Source organism: Malaclemys terrapin, chromosome 1 (assembly GCF_027887155.1).
Source record: "Malaclemys terrapin pileata isolate rMalTer1 chromosome 1, rMalTer1.hap1, whole genome shotgun sequence".
Classification (NCBI taxonomy): domain Eukaryota; kingdom Metazoa; phylum Chordata; order Testudines; family Emydidae; genus Malaclemys; species Malaclemys terrapin.
In genome coordinates this window covers 230,851,894-230,872,907 of record NC_071505.1, presented here as the reverse complement: position 1 = coordinate 230,872,907, position 21,014 = coordinate 230,851,894, and the positions used below count along the sequence as shown (strand labels likewise).

General features: G+C 42.2%; 1 protein-coding gene across 2 annotated transcripts in view; it reads right to left on the bottom strand.

Moving 5' to 3' along the window:
- SLC9A7 (solute carrier family 9 member A7) overlaps positions 1-20,706 on the bottom strand; it is a 107,076-nt gene extending 86,370 nt beyond the window's left edge. For both annotated transcript variants that reach the window (XM_054008937.1, XM_054008947.1), the window contains exon 1: positions 20,196-20,706. In XM_054008937.1, coding sequence (XP_053864912.1) covers positions 20,196-20,448 — 253 coding nt within the window. In that variant the 5' untranslated portion in view covers positions 20,449-20,706. The remainder of the gene's footprint in view (positions 1-20,195) is intronic.
- Between the last annotated feature and the right edge of the window lie 308 nt (positions 20,707-21,014).

The window sequence follows — 21,014 nt, the reverse complement described above, 5'->3', positions numbered from 1 at the left end:
AAGAGTGACTCATTTAGAGCACTGCATTCAGTTTTGCCCATCTTCTTCTCAGGTAGTTAGGACTCAGACTTAAGGGGAAAATTAAGTGGGGAAGTTGCTATGAAAGAGATTGAAAATTAACAAAACCTTCCTTTTCATGCTGTTTAGTATTTACAGAACAAATCATCATTCACTGTAGCTAACAAATGTACAAATACTGTAGAACCTCTACAGGGCACACACCTCATTTAATGCACACACCATGCTCCATATGCCCTCCCTGCTTCTCAGCAGCAATTTAATAGCTGAGGTCTTCCAAAGTTTGCTATAGCACGTTTTCTAGCACTCAAGTTCTATAAATGTTAGCTTTAATTAAGGATACAAAATTTGCTAGACTTCAAAATTCAGTAACCTGCAATGTGCATCTGTGAGGTTTGACTGCAAAATACTTTTTCATGCAGCAGGTAGTCCACCTTTGGCACACAGACTGCCAGAGAATCAGTTGATTTTATTACCAGGGACAGGTTATAGTTATGATTAGGTATGTCTGTTAAGGTAAGAGTAATCAAACTGCATATGTACAAGGCATTATATCATGACTACAAGGGAAAGGGAATTCATGCACACACACAAGTTTGGCTGCACTATTGCAGAAAAGGTGCACATATATATAAGTAGCCACTTCCATAATCTCTTGTGGTTGAACGCACAGAACTGATGCAAGAGACCTGGGTTCTACTTCCAACTCTGCCACAGACTTCCTGTCTGATCTTGGACACCTCACTTCCTTCTCTGGAACATGCAGACAATATTTCCCTATTTCACAGAAATGTTGTGAGGGTTACTTCAATAATGCTGTAAAGTGCTCAGATACAAAGATAAGGGCCAGAAGTAGAAAGGTAGGATGAGACACAGATTCTGGGTTTAATTTATCAAGTCTCCTGATTTGTTTTTATGCACTCAGTCTGAGATAACACCTGAGTACTTCAAAAATATTCCTGGATTTTTTTCCTTTAAAAGGTAAGACTTGAGTCAGGCCAGATCTGCACCAAAAAGTTGGGTCAATCCAACTAGGTCACTCAGAGGACTGAAATATCAATACCTGTGAGCAAAACCGTTAAACCGACCAAACCCCCAGAGTAGACAGCACTAAGATGACGGAAGAATTATTTCGTCAACTCTCAGGGAGGTGGCTTAACTACAGTAGAACCTCAGAGTTATGAGCACCTCGGGAATGGAGGTTGTCCATAACTCTAAAGTGTTGGTAACTCTGAACAAAACGTTATGGTTGTTCTTCCAAAGTTTACAACTGAACACTGACTTAATACGGCTTTGAAACTTTGCTATGAAGAAGAAAAAACTGCTGCTTTCCTTTATTTATTTTTTTAAGTAGTTTACATTTAACACAGTACTATATTCAAAAAAAAATTGGGGGGGTGTCTCTGCTGCTGCCTGCTTGCGTACTTCCGGTTCAAAATGAGGTGTGTGGTTGGCTGGTCAGTTCATAAGTCTGGTGTTCGTAACGCTAACCTTCTACTATATAGCGACCGGACAACCGCTCCTGTCACTGTAGTAAGTGTCTACACAGAAGCACTGCAGCGTTTTTAGTGAAGTCATAGTCTCACACTGTGCTCCCCTTTTGATTAGTTATCTACTTTTAGGCTACAGTGACTCAGAAAAGCCATCTGTACAACTCTTCATCCTTCATTTTGCTTTAATTTATTTTTGAACAGCGTACAAATACCAATTTATGGTAAACTATTAAGAAAGTGCAGAGTTGAGCATTAAGGACCTAAAACTGATGTCCTTACTCACAGGAGCGGTCTCTTTACACTCAAAAGTCAATTTGGCTTTCAGTTTCTAACATTGCAAAATATAGTCTTTAAATGAAGTAACTGAATATGGAAGGCAATAGGAAAGCTAACTAGTCACAGTACACTGTGTACACATTTTAAGAACAAGAGGTTGTGAAGGCTAAGACTATGACAGCATTTAAAAGAGAACTGGATAAATTCATGGAGGTTAAGTCCATTAATGGCTATTAGCCACGATGGGTAAGGAATGGTGTCCCTCTAGACCAGGGGTCGGCACGTTCAGCACGCGGCTCGCCAGGGTAAGCACCCTAGTGGGCCGGGCCAGTTTATTTACCTACTGACACGGCAGGTTCGGTCGATCGCGGCCCCCACTCGCCGCGGTTCGCCGTCCCGGGCCAATGGGGGCAGTGGGAAGCCACGGCCAGCACATCGCTCAGCCTGCGCCACTTCCCGCCGCCCCCATTGACCCGGGACGGCGAACCGCGGCGAGTGGGGGCCGCGATCAGCCGAAGCTGCCACGTCAGTAGGTAAATAAACTGGCCCGGACCACTAGGATGCTTACCCTGGCGAGCCGCGTGCCGAACCTTGCCGACCCCTGCTCTAAGACTCTGTCTGTCAGAGGATGGAGATGGATGGCAGGAGAGAGATCACTTGATCATTACCTGTTAGGTTCACTCCCTCTGGAGCACCTGGCATTGGCCACTGTCGGTAGACAGGATACTGGGCTAAATGGACCTTTGGTCTGACCCAGTACAGCCGTTCTTATGTTTTTAAACAAAATTAATCACACCGTAAGCTACATGCTCATACCAGAAGCCTAGGCCAAAGCACTGTAAGTCCTAGCTTATATCCTACACTACTTAATGGCAGACAGTGGTTTCCAAACTTGAAGCCCAGATATAAACAGGTAACTAAATTTAGGGCACATCAGCAAGTTTCTTGAAGTTATTATCATGTTGTTAACCAGTTGCCAAGAACAGTTTATTTTAAATTTAAACTTCCCTTGGCTTTGAAAACTAAAACTTCAGTAGCATTACAACAACATTACGGAAAACAGTTTTGCTCCCAACATATGTTTAGCAAATACAATAGGTTCTTTCCCAGTTATCTAGACCTTTAAAAAGCCCAGGGTGAGCTGAATGACAGCATAACTGTTCCTACAAACAACAATTTTATCAAATCCAGATTTCTTTGGTTTTTTTAGGGGGCATTGGGGAGGGGAGAGAATCGTATGCACCCCATTTCTCAACCAGCAGCAATATACAGTATATCCCCCAATTCAGCCCCCATTACAAAATGACTGTCAAAAGAACAGCATTGTAGATAATACAGATCTTCCATACTATTTCATGGTATTCTATATTCTTCACTTCTATTGTGCTGTGACCTTTGATAAAACAGAAGAGTCCCAACAATTTCCCTTAGTTGACAGGTCTTATACATGTATAGAAAATACCACCAATACATTCAAAAGTGAAGTTTTGCTTTCCTATACAACTCCAGAATACATTAGAAACTGTATTTTCCTCCTGGATGCCAGTGAAGCTCCTGAAATAATGTTACTTCTCTGTATTCAGAGAGGCTATTACAAGAATAAACCTCTCTGTAGTAAGTTAATAATTCAGAGTATTTAGAAAAACAACAACACACATGTATTTAAGCCGGAATTATTGTCAACCTTAGAATTTTTACAATCTCATGGTGTCTGGAGAATAGCATCTGGAGTCCAAGTACTGTAATTCAGCCACCTTGTAACCAGGGTAACAAAAGTAGCCAACAGCTTGGTATGCTCTCCTCATCCCCCCTCCCAATCAGCCCCCTCCCCTTCATAAGGCCCCAAAAGAGTAAGCTCCCTTTTAGCCGTCCCAGAGCGGTGCATGATCTTACCTCTACTATGCACAGACAAGTGTATTAAAGAGTTATATGGTCTTTAGCACTAAAAATGCATTCAGTCCAACACTGACCAAATGAAGAAAGGTTAAATTCCTTGCCAATAATTCAAGAAGGTAACAAAAAAGCCAGTGCTTAATTTGTAATGAAACAGGGGCCGGGGCTCAAGCAATTTTTTTATATTCATAACTGATGCAGTAAGCGCAGAGGTGCCGGCATAGGGTTGCCAGGTGTCCGGTTTTCGATCGGAAAGTTCGGTCGAAAAGGGAACCTGGCAGTGTCTGGTCAGCAGTGCTAACTGGCCACTAAAAGTCCGGTTACCCACAGTAACCGGCCTCCACCACCGCAGGGCAGGAAGTGCAGCAGCTGCGGCTGGAGCCATTCTCTGCTCAGCTGCTCATGGAGGGAAGAGACTGGCTGGCTCTCGGTCGGCTCCAGCCTCTCCAGCAGATAAGGGGGGTGGGGGGGAGAATCCTGTCAGACCCCACCTGCCCCAACTTCTCCACCCTGGCCCCTTGCTCCAGGGACCAACACCGCGCACCCCTCCCTCCCCCTCCATGCCCCAACTGAGCAGGCAGGTGCCATGTCAGCTCCTCCCAGCCCGGCTCTGCAGGTGGCAGGTGAGTCCCGGGATGGTGGGCGGGGGGGAGGGGGAGCAAACAGTGGGGAGAAGCAAGCAAGGGGTGGGGCCTGGGAAAGAGGCAGGACCGGGGGTGGGACTTCAGGAGAAGGATGTCCCATTTTCAGCAGTTAGAAAGTTGGCAACCCTAGTGCTGGGGCTATGAACTGCCCAGCCTGGAGGGGCTGGGGCTCAGCTTTGGCAAAAATTAAGCACTGAAAAAAGCCCAAAGATGTTGGGTAAGAAGATAAAGCTTCTCACATATAGAGCAGGATCAACAAGGCTAACAGTTCAGCTGGTCCAAGTCTTCTTCTAAACATGATGTCGTTTGCTCTTAGGTGACTTTCATCCACATGTCTTGAAGTCCTTACAAACTTTAAACCTCACAATATAGAGCTTTCAGTCAACACATCCCACACACAGTTCTTTAAATCAAAAGATCAAGGAGCAGACAATAAAAGCAAAGAGTAACACATTTGCAACTCAAATACCAAACAGTGGTTTAAACCATTTAAAAGAGAATAAAATCTTTCTACCCAGGGAGAATTGTGTCCTTCCCTTTTATGATGTTTGGTGCAGAGACGTATGGTGCCCCATGAAATGAATTTAAGAATGTGGCCAGTTGTTTTGTTTTTGCATGCTTATAATTTCAGTTGCAGGCATTTTGGAAGAAAAGTGAGAGCAAGGGAAAAGGCATACAATGCCAAGCCATTCAACATTTAATATTATTTATAAATAGACTCAGCGTTGCAGAGGCCTCTTTACCTACCTTAAATGGAAAAAAGCAAATCGGCAACCGTATGATTTTTAATTCTTACCTCAATAAGCAAGTCTTTTTTTTTAAATGCAATTTTCTGGTTAGCCAATTTTTAAATTATATATAATTTTTGAATGCAGGCCTCCCTAAGTCATCAACTTCTGCCTTTGCTCTGCCAATGCTGGCAGCTGACATCTTCGGCTTCAGCAGTACTTTCAGAGAGAGTATTAGAACATCTGTCTCATGCAAAAAATCTACAGAGTTTAGTAGCACCTCTCTCTGTGGCACTGATAGCATGCAAGATAATTTTAGTGGCAGCCTCCTCACGGAAGCTAAGAAGAAATTTCACTGAACAGTGTGAGGCAGCAGCTTCATTACACCATTAAACGACAAAATTCTTCAAGCAATTCTTCGCATGCTGGAGCATTTTCCCTGCAATGTATGCTGTTACCTCTCCTTCATGTAAATATGAGACAGTAGCTTCTTCATTGTGACACTGGAGATATTCATAGAGTCAATGAATTTATATTGGACCAAAACCACAGAGTCTCTTCTTTCTGTTAATACTTTTAATTGATTCCTCTGCATATACATCAAATGCAAGGTGGATTTAGTCATAGGTTTAGTATTTTCTTTGTAGCCTCATCTGAAGTGTTCAGCCGAATCTCAGCAGGTGTTAACAGTTTCTGGGTTGTCAAGAGCTTGTGCCTCAGCCATAACATCTATGGCTGCCACACTAAAAGGCCTCCGCAAAACGAAGTCTTCATGTTACTGTTGACATCAGTACTTTCTTCCACTTTTGATAGCGGCACGTCTCTTGCAGCTTTTAAGAACATGTGCTGTGATTCACTTCTATGGATTGCTAAAAACAACATCCATATCCACAGTTCATCTTCAATACATGTTCTAAAAGCCTTTCTGCTAAGCATTTGGTCCTCTTCAGTTCCATTTAAAGCACATATTTCTCTATATTTAGCCTCTGCATCAGCTATTCCCACCACCTTCTGACCATTAGAGCTTCTGTGAGGCAATTTATGAACTCCAGCTGAGTTGCACAGTTTGCAGGAGTTTAAAAAAAAAAAATCAGTATTTGTTTCAATTCCCTTTTACTTACATTACGTATATTCTTAATGCAGCACTCAATGTGATATGCAAAGTCAATGTGTGGGCATCTTTTGGGTCAATGCACCCAGTTTACTTTCCATGCAATGTTCTCACCAAGAGTGACTACTTCATACAGTTTCTCACCTGTCTCATGTTGAAACTGTGCTTAAATGGGTGTGTTTGGGCTTCCATCTTACTGCAGAAGAAGCAGGTATTCATCTTGAAATGTGTGCCATGCGTCTTAGCACAAGGCAATTCTTGCCCACAGTTGGCACTTGTCCTGGCATCTTCAACGTTTTCCTGATGCTCTCTGTACTTCCTCTCCAACCTTGCCAAATTCAGTTTAAGGATGCACTTCTTGTAGCATGTAAGGTGCCACTGAGCACTGTGTTTAACCAGGTCCTTCGCAGTGGTATTCTCCAAAGATTCAGCTACTAGTCTACTCTTCATCTCCCCATTGATACCAAAAAAATGATCAAGACCAAATTAAAAACATGGATTTTGTAATAAATTACTTTGGGACAGAGGTAGGTAGGTAGGTGTGTGGGGGTGTGTCAGGGGGTCATGGGTCCATCATAAGGGTGAGCAATGAGAAGGAGGAGGCAGAAAGGAGAGAGAAGGGAAGGGGCGGTACAGGAAAGGCAGGGCCTCAGTTCTGGCACTGGTGGTCCCCCCACTTTTAGGGACCTTCAGCTGCTCCTGCTTTGGGATTGTAATTAATTATGTTATATAGTTTATGTTATGGAACGATGTGCATACCATCTGAAAATGGGATTCCAGTAATTTTTGATTAGATGCTGATGTCTTAACCAGTGCCTCATTATAATTTTTTCAGCAAAATAAACAAAGCTGATAATCAATACCACTGAACCGCTTCTTCTTCCCCCCGATAATACAAATCAACTGGAAACACTCCTTCCATTTATATAATCTGTAACATTAAAAAAAAATTAGGCAGATATCATATTTCGAGCCTTAAATGATAACACCGTACTGTCAGTTGAGGGCCACCATTCAATTTTGTGAAGGCAGCATGTCTGACAAGCCAGCGTTTAAAGTATACGTTCCAAAAATGTTGATTTTTAAACATTTTCTCGACTTATATATCTACAGAATTGTTTGAGGTTTGTCACGTTTGGTACCTTTGTATTCATGGGAGAAATGGCTTTCTAATGATATCTAACTTGACCCATTTCCGACCTCACTATATTAAGAAAATTTCCACCAACCAGAGGACCTGGAATTGGGAGTAGTGAGTCCCCTCCTCTCCTTCACCCGCCCCACCCCGCCACACTGCAGAGGGTGACACCACTGAAATTAGGATTCTGTAGATTTTTACAAATCAAATGACACCTTTCTGTCATTAACTTGCCCACGGAATTACACATGGTCCCAGACTATTTTGGTGGCACCCAGAGGCCATATACAGGCTCATGGCTCCATTATGAAGGTATGGTACAGGCATGAATGTAAACTCCTCCCCAAATAGCTTATACTCTAAAACAAAAAGAGGGAGGTAAGAGATGCAATCAAATACATACATAGTTTTTATGCACATTGTAGTTCTCATAATTATAAGTGTAAGAAGTTCCAAATATCCGCATTGGCCCTTCAAACCATTATTAGCTGACCGATTTCTTACAGACATTGCACCAGAGATGGGTCTTGAGAGATCTGAAGGCTGAGCAAGCAGTGACCTTCCCCAGAAGAGTTTGAGACATTTAACAGGAAGAAGAAAAAAAGCCCCCACATTTGAAAAGTAAGGTTTGGGATTTCCAGGGGGAACCACACAACTCTCCCGGCTAAAGAGCACAATTAGTCTTATTACATTTTCCACTCCTCACCCACAATTATTCTTTCCTGATAAAACCAATTTCTTCTGCCACAGCTTTTAGGAGCTTTAGGCTTTTCTAAGGTAAAGTGAATTTTCAGATTTCAGTGCATGAAGAAGCAATTTTATATCATTTTTATCATATTCTTGCACATCCAGTTAATTGCATTCTGCAGTCACCTTCTACTTAAAAAAAAAAAAAATAAGCTAATGAGTATGAGCTAAATTACCCATTTCCCGATAGAAAAAAAATCTGAAAAGGTCTGATATGTATGAAATATTTAGCAGCTTTTAGCATAACTAATAAAAATACCCTCAAGATGAATGTTCTTCTTAAACTAAATTACTTGTTTCTCATCCTCCCAATACTGACGTCATATAATCTCAAGGAGGAAAAAAAATGTATCTCCACAGATGTATTCTGAGTTAAATATGGCTAGACTGATCAAACTCCTACTCCTAATCTGGATTTTGAGTTTAAGAGTGCCTAGATGACTTGGAAAGTCAATAAGACTTGTACCTCTAAGTCACTTAGGCACTTTTGAAAACCCCACCCTAATGCTTACATGGAGAAAGAAATTGATTGGGAAGTGCTAGGATTCCCCAACCTGCCTATCACCTGATCATCATAAAAAAAAAAAAAAAATGTTAAGCGCATAGTATAGAAGAAACATCCAGAAATTCCAGGTGGAGCTAGAGGAACTTTAACCACCATAGATAGATCTTTTACTAACTTAAATGGAAAGAGCACATCCAAATTAAGTCAGAAAGGGATGAATGACATTGCTCAGTAGAACAAAGAGAGACCTGATTGTGTGTAAGTTATTATTAACACATTTGTCAGCATGGCCAGTTAAGAGAATTCCTATTAAATTTCAATTACCATCTATAAAAACAGGTGGCAACCACGCCTTGATACATATAACGTCTGACGGCTTACCACTGGTAACATGGACACTTGTTCTCCACCTGTGAGAAGAAACAGGTTATGTTCCTGTTTTGTGAAAACAAGGACCTTGCGTACACATCACAGCTGTTTTGTTCATATGTTCATAGATTTTAATACCAGAAGGGATCATTAGATCACCTACTCTGACTCTTGTATAACACAGGCCAAAGAATTTCACCCAATAACTGCATATTGAGACCAATACTTAGTAGTTAACTAAAGCACATCTTCCAGAAAGTATCAAGTCTTGATTTGAAGACATCAAGAGATGGGAAATCTACCATTTCCCTTGGTATTTTGTTGCAGTTGTAAATCACCCCCACAAGTAAAAATCTGCTTCAACCTCCAGCTATTCGTTATTATACTTGTCTCTGTTAGATTAAAAAGCTCCTTAGAATCTGGTATTTTCCCCCCATGAAGGTACTTATGCACAGGAATCCAGTCACCTCTCAAACTCCTTTTTGAAAAGATTGAGCTCACAGACTGATCTCTCGCTGCAAGGCATTTTCCAGCCTTTAAATCATTTTTGTGGCTCTTCACTGCACCGTCTCCAATTTTTCAACATTCTTTTTCAGACGTGGACACTGAAACTGGAATATTGCATCCAGTTCTTGTTCCACCATTTCCACATAGAAAGGTAAAACTTGTCTCTCTACTCCTAAGTATCTTTTTATCTCCCTCCCTTCAAGACAGTCAGCCAGCATTGGTTCCCCAATTTAAATACAAATTATAGTTGCATTTTAATCAAATGATTTAAGAAACATTTTTTTTGTCTAGAAGCAGGTTATGAAAAGCCTCACTAGAACAGTCTAAGAGATTTCATTACGAAGGTTAAAGAAGAGCACACAATAGCTCAGAGCTTGTTGATGTTTGTACAACACTACACTGTACAATAGCTCAGAATTTGAAGTGTGGGTGATGTCATGTAGGGATTTACTACAGGATACTTAACAAGGAAGAAGAGACGGATGAAGCTTTTTTTAAACAACTAACAAAATCATCCAAAACACAGGAGTTGGTGGTGAGGCGGGACTTCAACTACCCAAACATCTGTTGGGAAAATAATACAGCAGGGCACAGATTATCCAACAAGTTCTTGGAAAGCACTGGAGACAACTTTTTAATCACAGAAGGTGGACAAAGCATCTAGGAGAGAGGCTGTTCTAAATTTGCTTTTGACAAATAGGGAGGAACTGGTTCAGAATTTGAAGGTGGAAGGCAGCTTGGGTGAAAGTAATCATGAAATGATGAGTCCTGATTCTAAGGAATGGTAGGAGGGAAAACAGTAGAATAAGACCATGGACTTCAAGAAGGCAGACTTCAGCAAACTCAGAGAACTGGCTGGTGAGATCCCATAGGAAACAAGTCTAAGGGAAAAAAAGAATTCAGGAGAGTTGACAGGTTTTTTAAGAAAGATTAATGGCACAAGAGCAAACTATCCCAATGTATACAAAACCATACTTCCTATCTAAGAGGCCACGCTCGCTTAATCAGGAGCTCTTCAAGGCCCAGAAACTCGAAAAAAAGTCATTCAAAAAGTGGAAACTAGGTCAAATTATGAAGGATGAATATTAAAAACACCACCACCACCACAAGTACGTAGGGACAAAACTAGAAAGGCCAAGGCACAAAACAAGATAAAATTAGCTAGGAACACGAATGGTAACAAGAAAACACTTTACAAATAAATTAGAAGCAACAGGAAGACCAAGGACAGGATAAGCCTGTTATTCAATGAGGAGGAAATGACAACAACAGAAAACGTGGCAATGGCTGAAGTGTTAAATGCCTTTTTTGTTTCAGTTTTCACCAAAAAAAGAGTTAGCAGTGATCGGACGACTAACTTAGAGAACATCAGGGTAAATGGAGTAGGATCGGAGGCTAAAGGGAAAGAATAAGTTAAGAATTACTTAAACAAACTAGGTTTCAGAGTAGCAGCCGTGTTAGTCTATATCCGCAAAAAGAACAGGAGTACTTGCGGCACCTTAGAGACTAACAAATTTATTAGAGCATAAGCTTTCGTATGCATCCGAAGAAGTGGGCTGTAGTCCACGAAAGCTTATGCTCTAATAAATTTGTTAGTCTCTAAGGTGCCACAAGTACTCCTGTTCTTTAAACAAACTAGATGTCTTCAGCCTGACAAAGTACATCCTAGAATACTTAAGGAACTAGCGATTATCTTTGAGAACTAATGGAGAACAGGATAGATCCCAGAGGACTGGAAAGGGAAAATATAGTACCTGTCTATAAAAGGGGGAATAAGGACAACCAAAGGAATTATAGACCTGTCATCTTAACTTCATTACCCAGAAAGATAACAGAACAAATAATCAAACAATCAATTTGTAAGCACCTAGAAGACAATAAGGTGGTAAGTAACAGTCAGGTCGGATTTGTCAAGAACAGACCATGTCAAACCAACCTAATATCCTTCTTTGATGGGGTAACAAGCCTTTGTGGGAAAGCAGCAGAAGTGATGTAGCTTGACTTTAGTAAAGCTTTTGATACTGTGTCACATGACCGTCACATAAATAGCCTAGGGTAATATAGCCTAGACAAACCTACTATAAAGTGGGTGCAACCGGTTGGAAAATGGTTATTAGTGGTTCACAGTCAAGCTGGAAGGGCATATTGAGTTATGTCCCACAGGGACCAATCCTCATCCGGTTCTATTCAATATCTTCATAAATGATTTGAATGACAGCATAGAGAGTACACTTATAAAGTTTGTGGAGTATACCAAGTTAGGAGGGGTTGCAAGCGATTTGGAGGACATGATTAGAATTAAAAATTATCTTGACAAACTGGAGAAATGGTCTGAAATAAATAGAATGAAATTCAATAAGGCTAAATGCAAAGTACTACAGTTAGGAAGGACTAATCTAATGCACAAATACGAAGTGGGAAATGGCTGCCTAGGAAGGAATATTGCGGAAAAGGATCTCGAGGTTAACAGTGGATCACTAACTAAATATGAGTCAACAATGTAATACTGTTGCCCAAAAAAAAAAAAAAAAAAGCAAACATCATTCTGGGATATATTAGCAGAAGCGTGCTAACCAAGACATGAGAAGTAATTCTTCCACTCTGCTCAGCACTAATAAGGCCTTAGCTGGAGTACTGTGTCCAGTTCTGGGCACCACACTTCAGGAAAGCTGTGGACAAATTGGAGAAAGCAACGAAGGACCAGATGAGAGCAACGAAAATTATTAAAGGTCTAGAAAATATACAAGGAAAAATTGAAAAAAAATGCATTTGTAAAATCTAGACTAGAGATCATTGATGGGGGACATGATAACAGTTTTCAAGTATGTAAAAGGTTGCGATAAACTAAATTGTTCTCCTTATCTGCTAAGGACAGGGCAAGAAGCAATGGGCTTAAACTGCAGCAAGGAAGAGTTAGGAAGCTTTTCCTAATGTCTAACTTAACTGTCAGGGTAGTTAAGCACTGGAACAAATTACCCAGGGAGGTTGTGGAATCTGTCACCAGAGGTTTTTAAGAACAGTCGGACAAACACCAGCCAAGGATGGTCTAGATAGTACCTAGTTCTGCCTCAGTGCTGGAGACTGGAGTAGATGACCTCTCAAGGTTCCTTCTAGTCCTACATTACTACAATTCTATGTATCAATCCAGTTGGCTCTTAAAGGCAGTTTCTTTTCCTTCTCCTAATTCTCAAGAGGATGTCAGTGTATATTATTCCTGAGGCCATGTGTGAAGGTAACAAAAGCCCTCATTAACCAGAAAGAGGACTGACGTAATGGCTAATAGTGTTGTTGTAGCTGTATTGTTGTAGCCGTGTTGGTCCCAGGCCATTAGAGAGACAAGGTGGGTGAGGTAATATCTTTTATTGGACCAACTTCAGGTAGTGAAAGAGAAACACTTTTGAGCTAGACAGAGCTCTTCTTCAGGTGTGTAGTTTGAAAGCTTATCTCTGTCACCAACAGAAGTTTGTCAAATAAAAGAGATATTGCCACACTCACTTTGTCTCTATAATGGCTATTACATATCCACTACTATATTTTCCAATTTCAAGTTCTGTATCCCATGCTGCAGCAGCTTTGATTTCCTTTTGCATACTGAGCTGAGTCCAAGACACAGATTTTCAAATGCAACTAGTGGTTATGGGTGTCCAACACTAGACATCTTAAAAGTGGCTTGATTTTCAGAAAGTGCAGAGCACTCACCCACTGAGTCTCAGATCCTTTTATGTTGGGCACCCAAAACTTGTGGCACTGAAATCAATAGCTACTTTTGGAAGAAGAAGGGAAAAAAGTGCCTAAAGCCTTTCCTAAACTTCAAAGGGCACTTTTTCCAGCCTTGGTAGGTGTAAGTCAGATGAAATGGATTCCCTTCCCCATCATCATTTTCAAGGAGTGTTTTCACCAGCCACCCCAGGACCGCTGCTCAGGCAGTCCCTAGGGCCAGCCACATCGGCGGCTGCTTGGGCAGCCCTGGGGTCAACCACACTGGCCACTGCAGAAGTCACAGAGGTTGCAGGAAGTCACGGAATCCGTGACTTCCACGACCTCCATGACAAACACGGAGCCCTACTTATAATTTAAGAGATGTGTAAGCAGGGTCTGCATGAGCTCCACCATATCTAGCAGGGGGAAAGACTTCAGGAACAGACCGTGTTTGCATTGACATACCCTACTCTGCCTAGATACATAGCATGATGCAGCTTCTTTGCCAAAATGATCACTTTTGGCTGGTGGTGGGCTACAAAGAACTTTAGTATTGAGTGCAGGGGTTATGAAATGTTGTTATCCATATTGTACAAGTAAAGGGCAGCAGAACTGTATTTAGCCATCCTTGACTGTGGGGGTCACCCTAATCTGAACCTTACTTGCTAAGCAGGGTGTAAGGATGCCACATCCCAGTGAAGGTGAGTTGGGGTGGGCACAGGTGTTCCTACCTGGTGGAGTGGCCTCTGCCCAAAGAGTCCCAGATACTATTTGACCTTCCCCTCTCCACTGTTTAAAGACAGAGCTAATTAGACTCAATTGAGATCCATTGTTTCTGTTCAGGGATTACCAGAGCTGAATCACTGATAAGCAGGTCAAGGAGCTATGTCTTAGACAATGATGAAAGGAAAGACAATGCAGAGGCTGTCCTGGCAGTGAGGTTCCCTGAAACCAGTGAAATCATGAAGAGCAAAAATCACTAAAGATCTGGGTTCAGTGGTAGAACCTCAGAACACAGCATCACAGAAGTGGCAGCAAGCATCCAATAGCAACAGCACGCGACCAATGGTGGCAGAGAAAAGTGGTGTTAGCAAGCAACCAACTGAGGCAGAAAAAAGCAGTGGCAGCAGCAGCAAACAGCCAGTTGCAGAGGCATGCAGTGACCACAGAGACATTGCTCGATGTCTTCCTTCCCCCCGCTCTCTTTTCTGGGATGGGAGGGGAACCCCTACAAACACACCTCTAAACTCAGGTCTTGGCTAACGAAGGAACAACCAACTGTGCATGGGATGCAGCGGAGAGAGATGGGAGTGATGTGTTAAAGGGACATTCATTCATCAGACTTTCCCACCGCAGGGTGGGAAACTGAAGCAAAGGACAGTGCCCAATGCACTGTGGGGTCAGGTTTGTTTATGGTAACATGCTTTTGAATGTGGCTGTGGTGTTTTCCAAAATTAATGCTTGGTTCCCTTTCCCTTTTATTAAAAGTTCTCTTTTGTTATACATAGACTTAGTGTGTGGAAGAGAGGGGAATTATTGCCTCTTAAAGGCTCCCAGATGTGGTATTATGTTTTACCACATCACTGGGTGCGAGCTCAAGCCAGTTTTTTTTTGTATTGTTAAGAGGAAACCCTAGCTTAGTGATACTCAGATTGAGGCGCGTGAGTCGCAAGTGCCTCTTTAATTGGTTTCCTGCGTCTCTCTGCAGCACATGATATTAAAACAGTGTGATTTTTATTAACCTAAGTTTTTAACCAGTCAGGATGCTTTTACTGTGCTATTAACCAATTGTAGTTGGCAAAATAATACTTAAGTCAGTTTGCTGTAAGAATAATATAAAATAAATATTTCCAGTCATACAGTTTAAATATGAATATATAGTACTACAGTAAATGAAATCATGAATTCACACTACTGTGGCTCTTTTGGGTAATGTTGATCGCTAATTTGGCTCCTGAACCCCTGAGGTCTGAGTATCACCCCCCTAGATATTGAACCCAACTTTGTGGCTGCCCATGCTACCTGGCAGAAGGGTTACAGGTGTAATTGCAGAACTGTAATTGATTAACAACATCTACTGGCCATCTGAAATTAAATGTAATGCACATTGTTAGAGTATTTTTCAAAGCCTGTCAAAGAAGACCTCTAGTACTTGTGGGAGATGTCCAGGACTCAACACATATTGCTTAATCTTAAATAAGATTATAAATTACAGGTGTGAAAATAGGGAAATATTTGTATTTTCTTATTATTATGGTACATGTCTCTGTGGGTTTGTTTACGATGGGTTAGTTGCTATGGAGTTAGATCAAAAGGATTGTTAAAGGAACCAAGCTGGAAAGACACCATAAGGGCGTAACATCCCAACAAACACAACAGCTAGGTTCATAGCCACAAAGAAGCAACTCCTCAACACCAGGTGACATAGCTGTTTTGCCAAGGCTGAGAAGAGAGAGAGATTAAAGGGAATGATAAACCACTGCAGAACACGGGCCTAGACGAGGGAAGGGGTTGAATGAGTGGTCCCAGAGACTTCTGAGAGAGCCAGCAAGAGCTGACAGGCTGGCAAGGAACACACCAAGGCACAGAAAGAGCAGGTGGCAAGCAGGACCATTTGCTTCTCCCAACCAGACATGGGGGTTAGCTGGGCTGAGGAGAACTTTCCAAACCTGGCAAGGAAAGATTATGGTGCAAATTCTACACATAAAGGCCTTTGATAATTTTCACAATTTGTTCTATATGCTTTGAACCTTCAGAGGAATTAATAACTAATGGTTTGTTTTGAAGACACTGTTTTTGAGTTTCTTTATTAACTTGTTGGACACAGGTCCCCAAAGGAAAAGGGGTGACAGGTACCAAACCAGTTGGTAAGCAGGGGGGCTGCAGCCCAGAGATCCACTTTAAGAATGATTGGACTGCATGGTTCCACCCAGCATGATATTAAGAAAGCCAGGCCTGTCATCCAAGGGCTGCGCTCAAGAGGGAATAAGGGATCTAAGGTCCAGTTCATGCTGAAACTGTGACAAAAGGTTATGAAAAATATGGCTTACAATATGAAGAGTGATGTATGAAACCTCAAATTCTACTTCATATCTCAATAATACAAAGTTTTTAGAGAGCATATTTAATCAGAACCTATTGCAGATAGACAAGTGGTGATAGCTTCCATAGAGGTGGTTGTGACAGAGCAGGGAATTTATAAGTGTTGTTGGACTCCACAATGCTCTTGGAATTCTGGAATCAAGTCAGCCAGTAATGTAAAGTTATGGGAAAAGGGCAAATCTGGGCATAGCAGTGGCCTTATCAGACATGGATTCTATACAGACCTCCAAGAACTTGTTCTTTGAAGCATAACCAACAATTATGGCCAACAGTCTGGAAGTTAGTGTCCTATGAGTGAAAAAGTAACTCAGTGTTGGAGAATGCAAATCTGCTTCTTTTATAAATGTACTTAAGATAGCATAAGCCACAACTCTTGTTCAGCCACCTGGGACTTTGGAGTGCTTCTTTCCTTACTGAAATTAAATTTGATGGGGAACCTTTCTTGTCTTGAACTGAAAGTTAGATAATAGTACGATGTGCACTATTATACACTGTTTAGAACCTAAACTGATAAAAAAAAATAATAATCACATGCATGTTTATATTGCAGCGACACCCAGAAATCCAAGTCAGAATCAGAACTCTTTGTTAGATATTTGTTTTCCTAGACTTTAAGCTCTCCAATTACCATGTGTGTAAAGCAGTACATGACAATGGAGGAGAGGATATTAAATGTTATATACATATATAGATTTACTTGTGTTTTGTTTTATATTCCTTAAATACCCAAGTATCATCTTTCACCAAATGCCTCTCAGCTTAGCCACCATTCTTTGTGTGAATGTTTGTGTAAAAGGAAGAAAGAAACTGCTATACGAATGATGTAACTTTGATATAGCACATGTGCTGTATATAATATCAGAAACATAGCAAATCTACAAAAAGAACAGGAGTACTTGTGGCACCTTAGAGACTAACAAATTTATTAGAGCATAAGCTTTCGTGGACTACAGCCCACTTCTTCGGATGCATATGGATATGCATATTTGTTAGTCTCTAAGGTGCCACAAGTACTCCTGTTCTTTTTGCAGATACAGACTAACAAGGCTGCTACTCTGTAACAAATCTAGCTTGTTTTGTTCTATAGGAAGCCTGCAATATTTTTAAATAATGTGAGACAGACCCTGCCATAGCTTTATTGGCATGAAGACTAACATCTGGGGGGGGGGGGGGGGGGGGAAGAGAAAAAACACCTGCAAACTCATTTAAATATTTCTTCCCAGAGGTCTGCTGTGTCCTGGCAAGAGGGTGTTCTTAAACAAGCCACATCATATATTATAATCTTGGAACAAAGAGGCTCATCTATACATTCCAAATATTAAATCTTTTAAGAGTTGCTGTTTGAAAACATGTAATAATTGTAACAATAGATATATTTTCCTCAAGCACCAGGATCATGTAATAACTAAATATTTTGACATTTCCCCTGACATTTTTGCATTCACAACAAGAAAGCCTACAATACTATATTTCCTGAGATTTATAAATATAGAATTTTCACTTTTCTGTCAAAGATCAGAAGCTAGGGAACCATCTTAAGTATCAAGGCCTAAAAGTTACAGTAAATTTATTGCATTTAATTAAAATCCAAGATTTTTCCAATTGAAGTATTTCGCATTTTGTGTCAAAATGCATCTCAAGAGGTAAGCATGATACATTCAAATACCGTTGGTGTCCTATAAAATAAATGGTGTGCGTATTTGAGAAATGTAGTAAACGCACACCACTATCAATAGGTATTTTTAAGCCCTTGATGTACATAAAACTTTCATATACAATGAAAAGAAAAAACACTTAAGTCTAGAATACTGTGATGTTTTTAAATACTCCCACCTGAAGCAATTCTGAAGATGACTATATTAAGGCAGTAACAAAGTAACATGCATGATATGATCCTAATCTTTCCTTTCTAATTAATGTTTGTACTATGCTTTACGCCTCTAAAGTGTTATTCGAGTGCTAAGTAGTACTATACTAGTAGATAATTCATCAATCTTTTTAACTTTAAGTTTAAGTTTTAACCTTTAAGTTTACAGCAGTGTGTGTGTGTATGTGTGTGTATATAAAATGAAATGCATAGCAATGCAGCAAGAGACCAGTGAGTAAGAAGAGAATGGGATGGGTTAAGAAAAATATCAGCAGTGGAAAATTCCACTGCTTTAACAAGCGATCAGATCTCAGGATAAGTTAGTACTCATCGAGGAAGAAAAAGTTAATTGTTCCTATGTGTAGAATTTCTCATCTGTGCTTATCACATGCAAATTTCAATTACTGTAGGTGTTTTACATTATGATGCAAGAGCTGGTCTACCTAAAGAAAGAAAAGAAGTTCCACTAGCAGTAATACCAATCAGAGACAGACAAGTCATTTTTTAAATGGATGACATCTTATGGTCAAAATTGTTTATGTTCTCTGAGTAACTGTGTGTGTATAAAAACCATCAGCAGAGGTTTACCTGCAGGCCTCTGCACCACTCATTAATTATAGCAGACTGTGGGACTAAGCATATCTGAATTAACAGCTACACAGAGTGCAGGTGTGAACATCTGTTCTGTTGTGTCATTTATTTTTGTCCTACAGCTGGATTTTTTTTTTTATTAAAAGAACACGCTCTGTTTGTTTCATTGCCTATTCAACCAAGAGGGCTTAAGATACACTGTGTAAAAGTTTCCTGGTATCTAATTTCGTTGCAATCAATTGGTAGCCAATAAGTACTGGGTGCCAGAAGCAACAAAATAGCAGCTCTTTGGCAGTCAGTTACCAGGACAGAGCACATGAACATTTAATGATGCTTCTTTTCATCTTGTGAAATACTCACCATGGCAGCAATGTTTAAGTTATATTTCAAAGTAATGATGGAGATGATCTGTGTGCACATAGTACAAGAAATATAGAATAAATTCTCTTAGCAAGCTAGCTTCCTAAAATCAGAGAAATTGGTTGAAAAGCCAAAGACTTTTTCATATTGTATTATGGCATTAGCGTGTACAGTGATGCAAGTGGGACAGAACACAGCTACCCCAAATATACATAATGGGGTGAAAACTGTTCATCTCGGATACTATAGCCCACATATGAACTTGCAGGCATAATGGGTGTTTTCTTCTTCTCTATGATTCAGAGCAAGTCCCCAAGCTAAGCTGCCTGAAAAACTGTCACCAAAAATAAGTTATGCATTTGGGGGCTTTATTGGCCTGACATGGATTTTACAGGACTTGTCACTTACCATAAAAGGCAGCTTGTTCTTATTTGATTTTTTAAAAAAAAAACACATTCCTGGGTCTCCTAGCCGTTTGACAACAAGGTAGCATGGCATAAAAAAACAGAACCCAACCACATGCATGTTGGACGTTGTCTGCCTTCTTCATCAGAATAAAACAGCATGTTTGAGAAAGGAGCAACCTCCCCCCCATGACACACACAGTTATTGTGGATGGCTCCCTCCTGCACCCCCGCCTTCCTTCCTTCCTTCCACCACTGCGCGACTGAACCTCAGCAGAGAGTGACACCGAAACACCTGGCTACTCCGCTTCCCTCACACCGACCAATCACGGCCTGGGCCCATTTCATGGGAAATCAGAACTGAAGGAGGTTCCCCTCCAATCCATCACCCCCACCCCCCGGGCAGGCCGGGGAAGGGGGAGCGCAGCCGGATCGCCCCCCAAGGGCCTCGCAATAAAGAGACAGGTCAAGAGGAAAGTGTGTCAGAGACATTACGTACTAGAGCCGGCGTCTCGTTATAAGCGGTGCGGTCCCTGAGCTCACGGGAACGCGCGTTTACACGGGGAAAGGAAAGTGAAAAGGAGCAGGGGGAGGAGGAGAGGGGGGGCTCCTCCCCAACAGCCCGGGTCATTCCCCCGCCCCCGGCTCGGACAGCTGCGGAGATCACAGGAACCGCCCCCCGGGATACACTGGACCGGCGGGGGCAGCTCCCCCCGGGGCGCAGCAGCCCGGCCCCAGCTCACCATAGATCATGGCCAGGCCGGTCTCGTGGAGGAAGCGCACCCGGCGGTGCTTGAAGAGCCAGATGGTGAGGATGGTGAGGGTGAGCAGCAGGATGAAGGTCAGGAGGCTCACGCTGTCCTGCCGGTGACTCTCCTCCGCCTCCTTCTCCGTGGCGATCTCCTCCATGGCGCTGCTGCTCCGCTCGCCGGCCCGCAGCCCGCTGGCCCGCAGCAAGAGCAGGAGCAGCAGCTGGGAGCGCACGGGGAGCTGCATGGCTGGAAGCAGCCGCCGCCTCCACCCGCCCGCCGCGCTGCAGCTGATCCCGGGCTGTCCGAGAGCCCTGGGCTGCGGCGACGGCTGCTGTCTGCGCGCAGCCTGTCAAGCAGGGCGCAGCTCCAATGCGCAGGATCCCCCAGCGCACACGGGACGCGCCGCCAGCCCGCCGCCCCCTCTCCAGCCCAGCCTCTTAAAGGCGTAGGCCTCCTCCCCACCTCCCGAGGTCCAAATCCAAACGGGGTGGGTAGCGAAGCCCTCGCGCTGGGTTGGAGCTAGCCCGCCTGGTGCCGTGGTACTACTCTGCAGGGGCAGCCTAGAAGCCGGCAGCGTGAGAGTCAGTTGCCCTTTGCCTTTGTACTAGACTATGCAGAGTCATGTCTGATGACTGGCTAGTCCAGGTGTGATGGCTAGCTAGGGTAGCTATTAGATTGTCCGATTAACCCACCATTGCCCCAGCTGAAGATTTGTCTCTCCCTCTACAAAATCCAAACGCTGTGAGGACCTGGTTCTCTACCCTCTTGCCCTTTGTGTAGTCATTGGCAGCTGTGCAAAGTGGCAATACA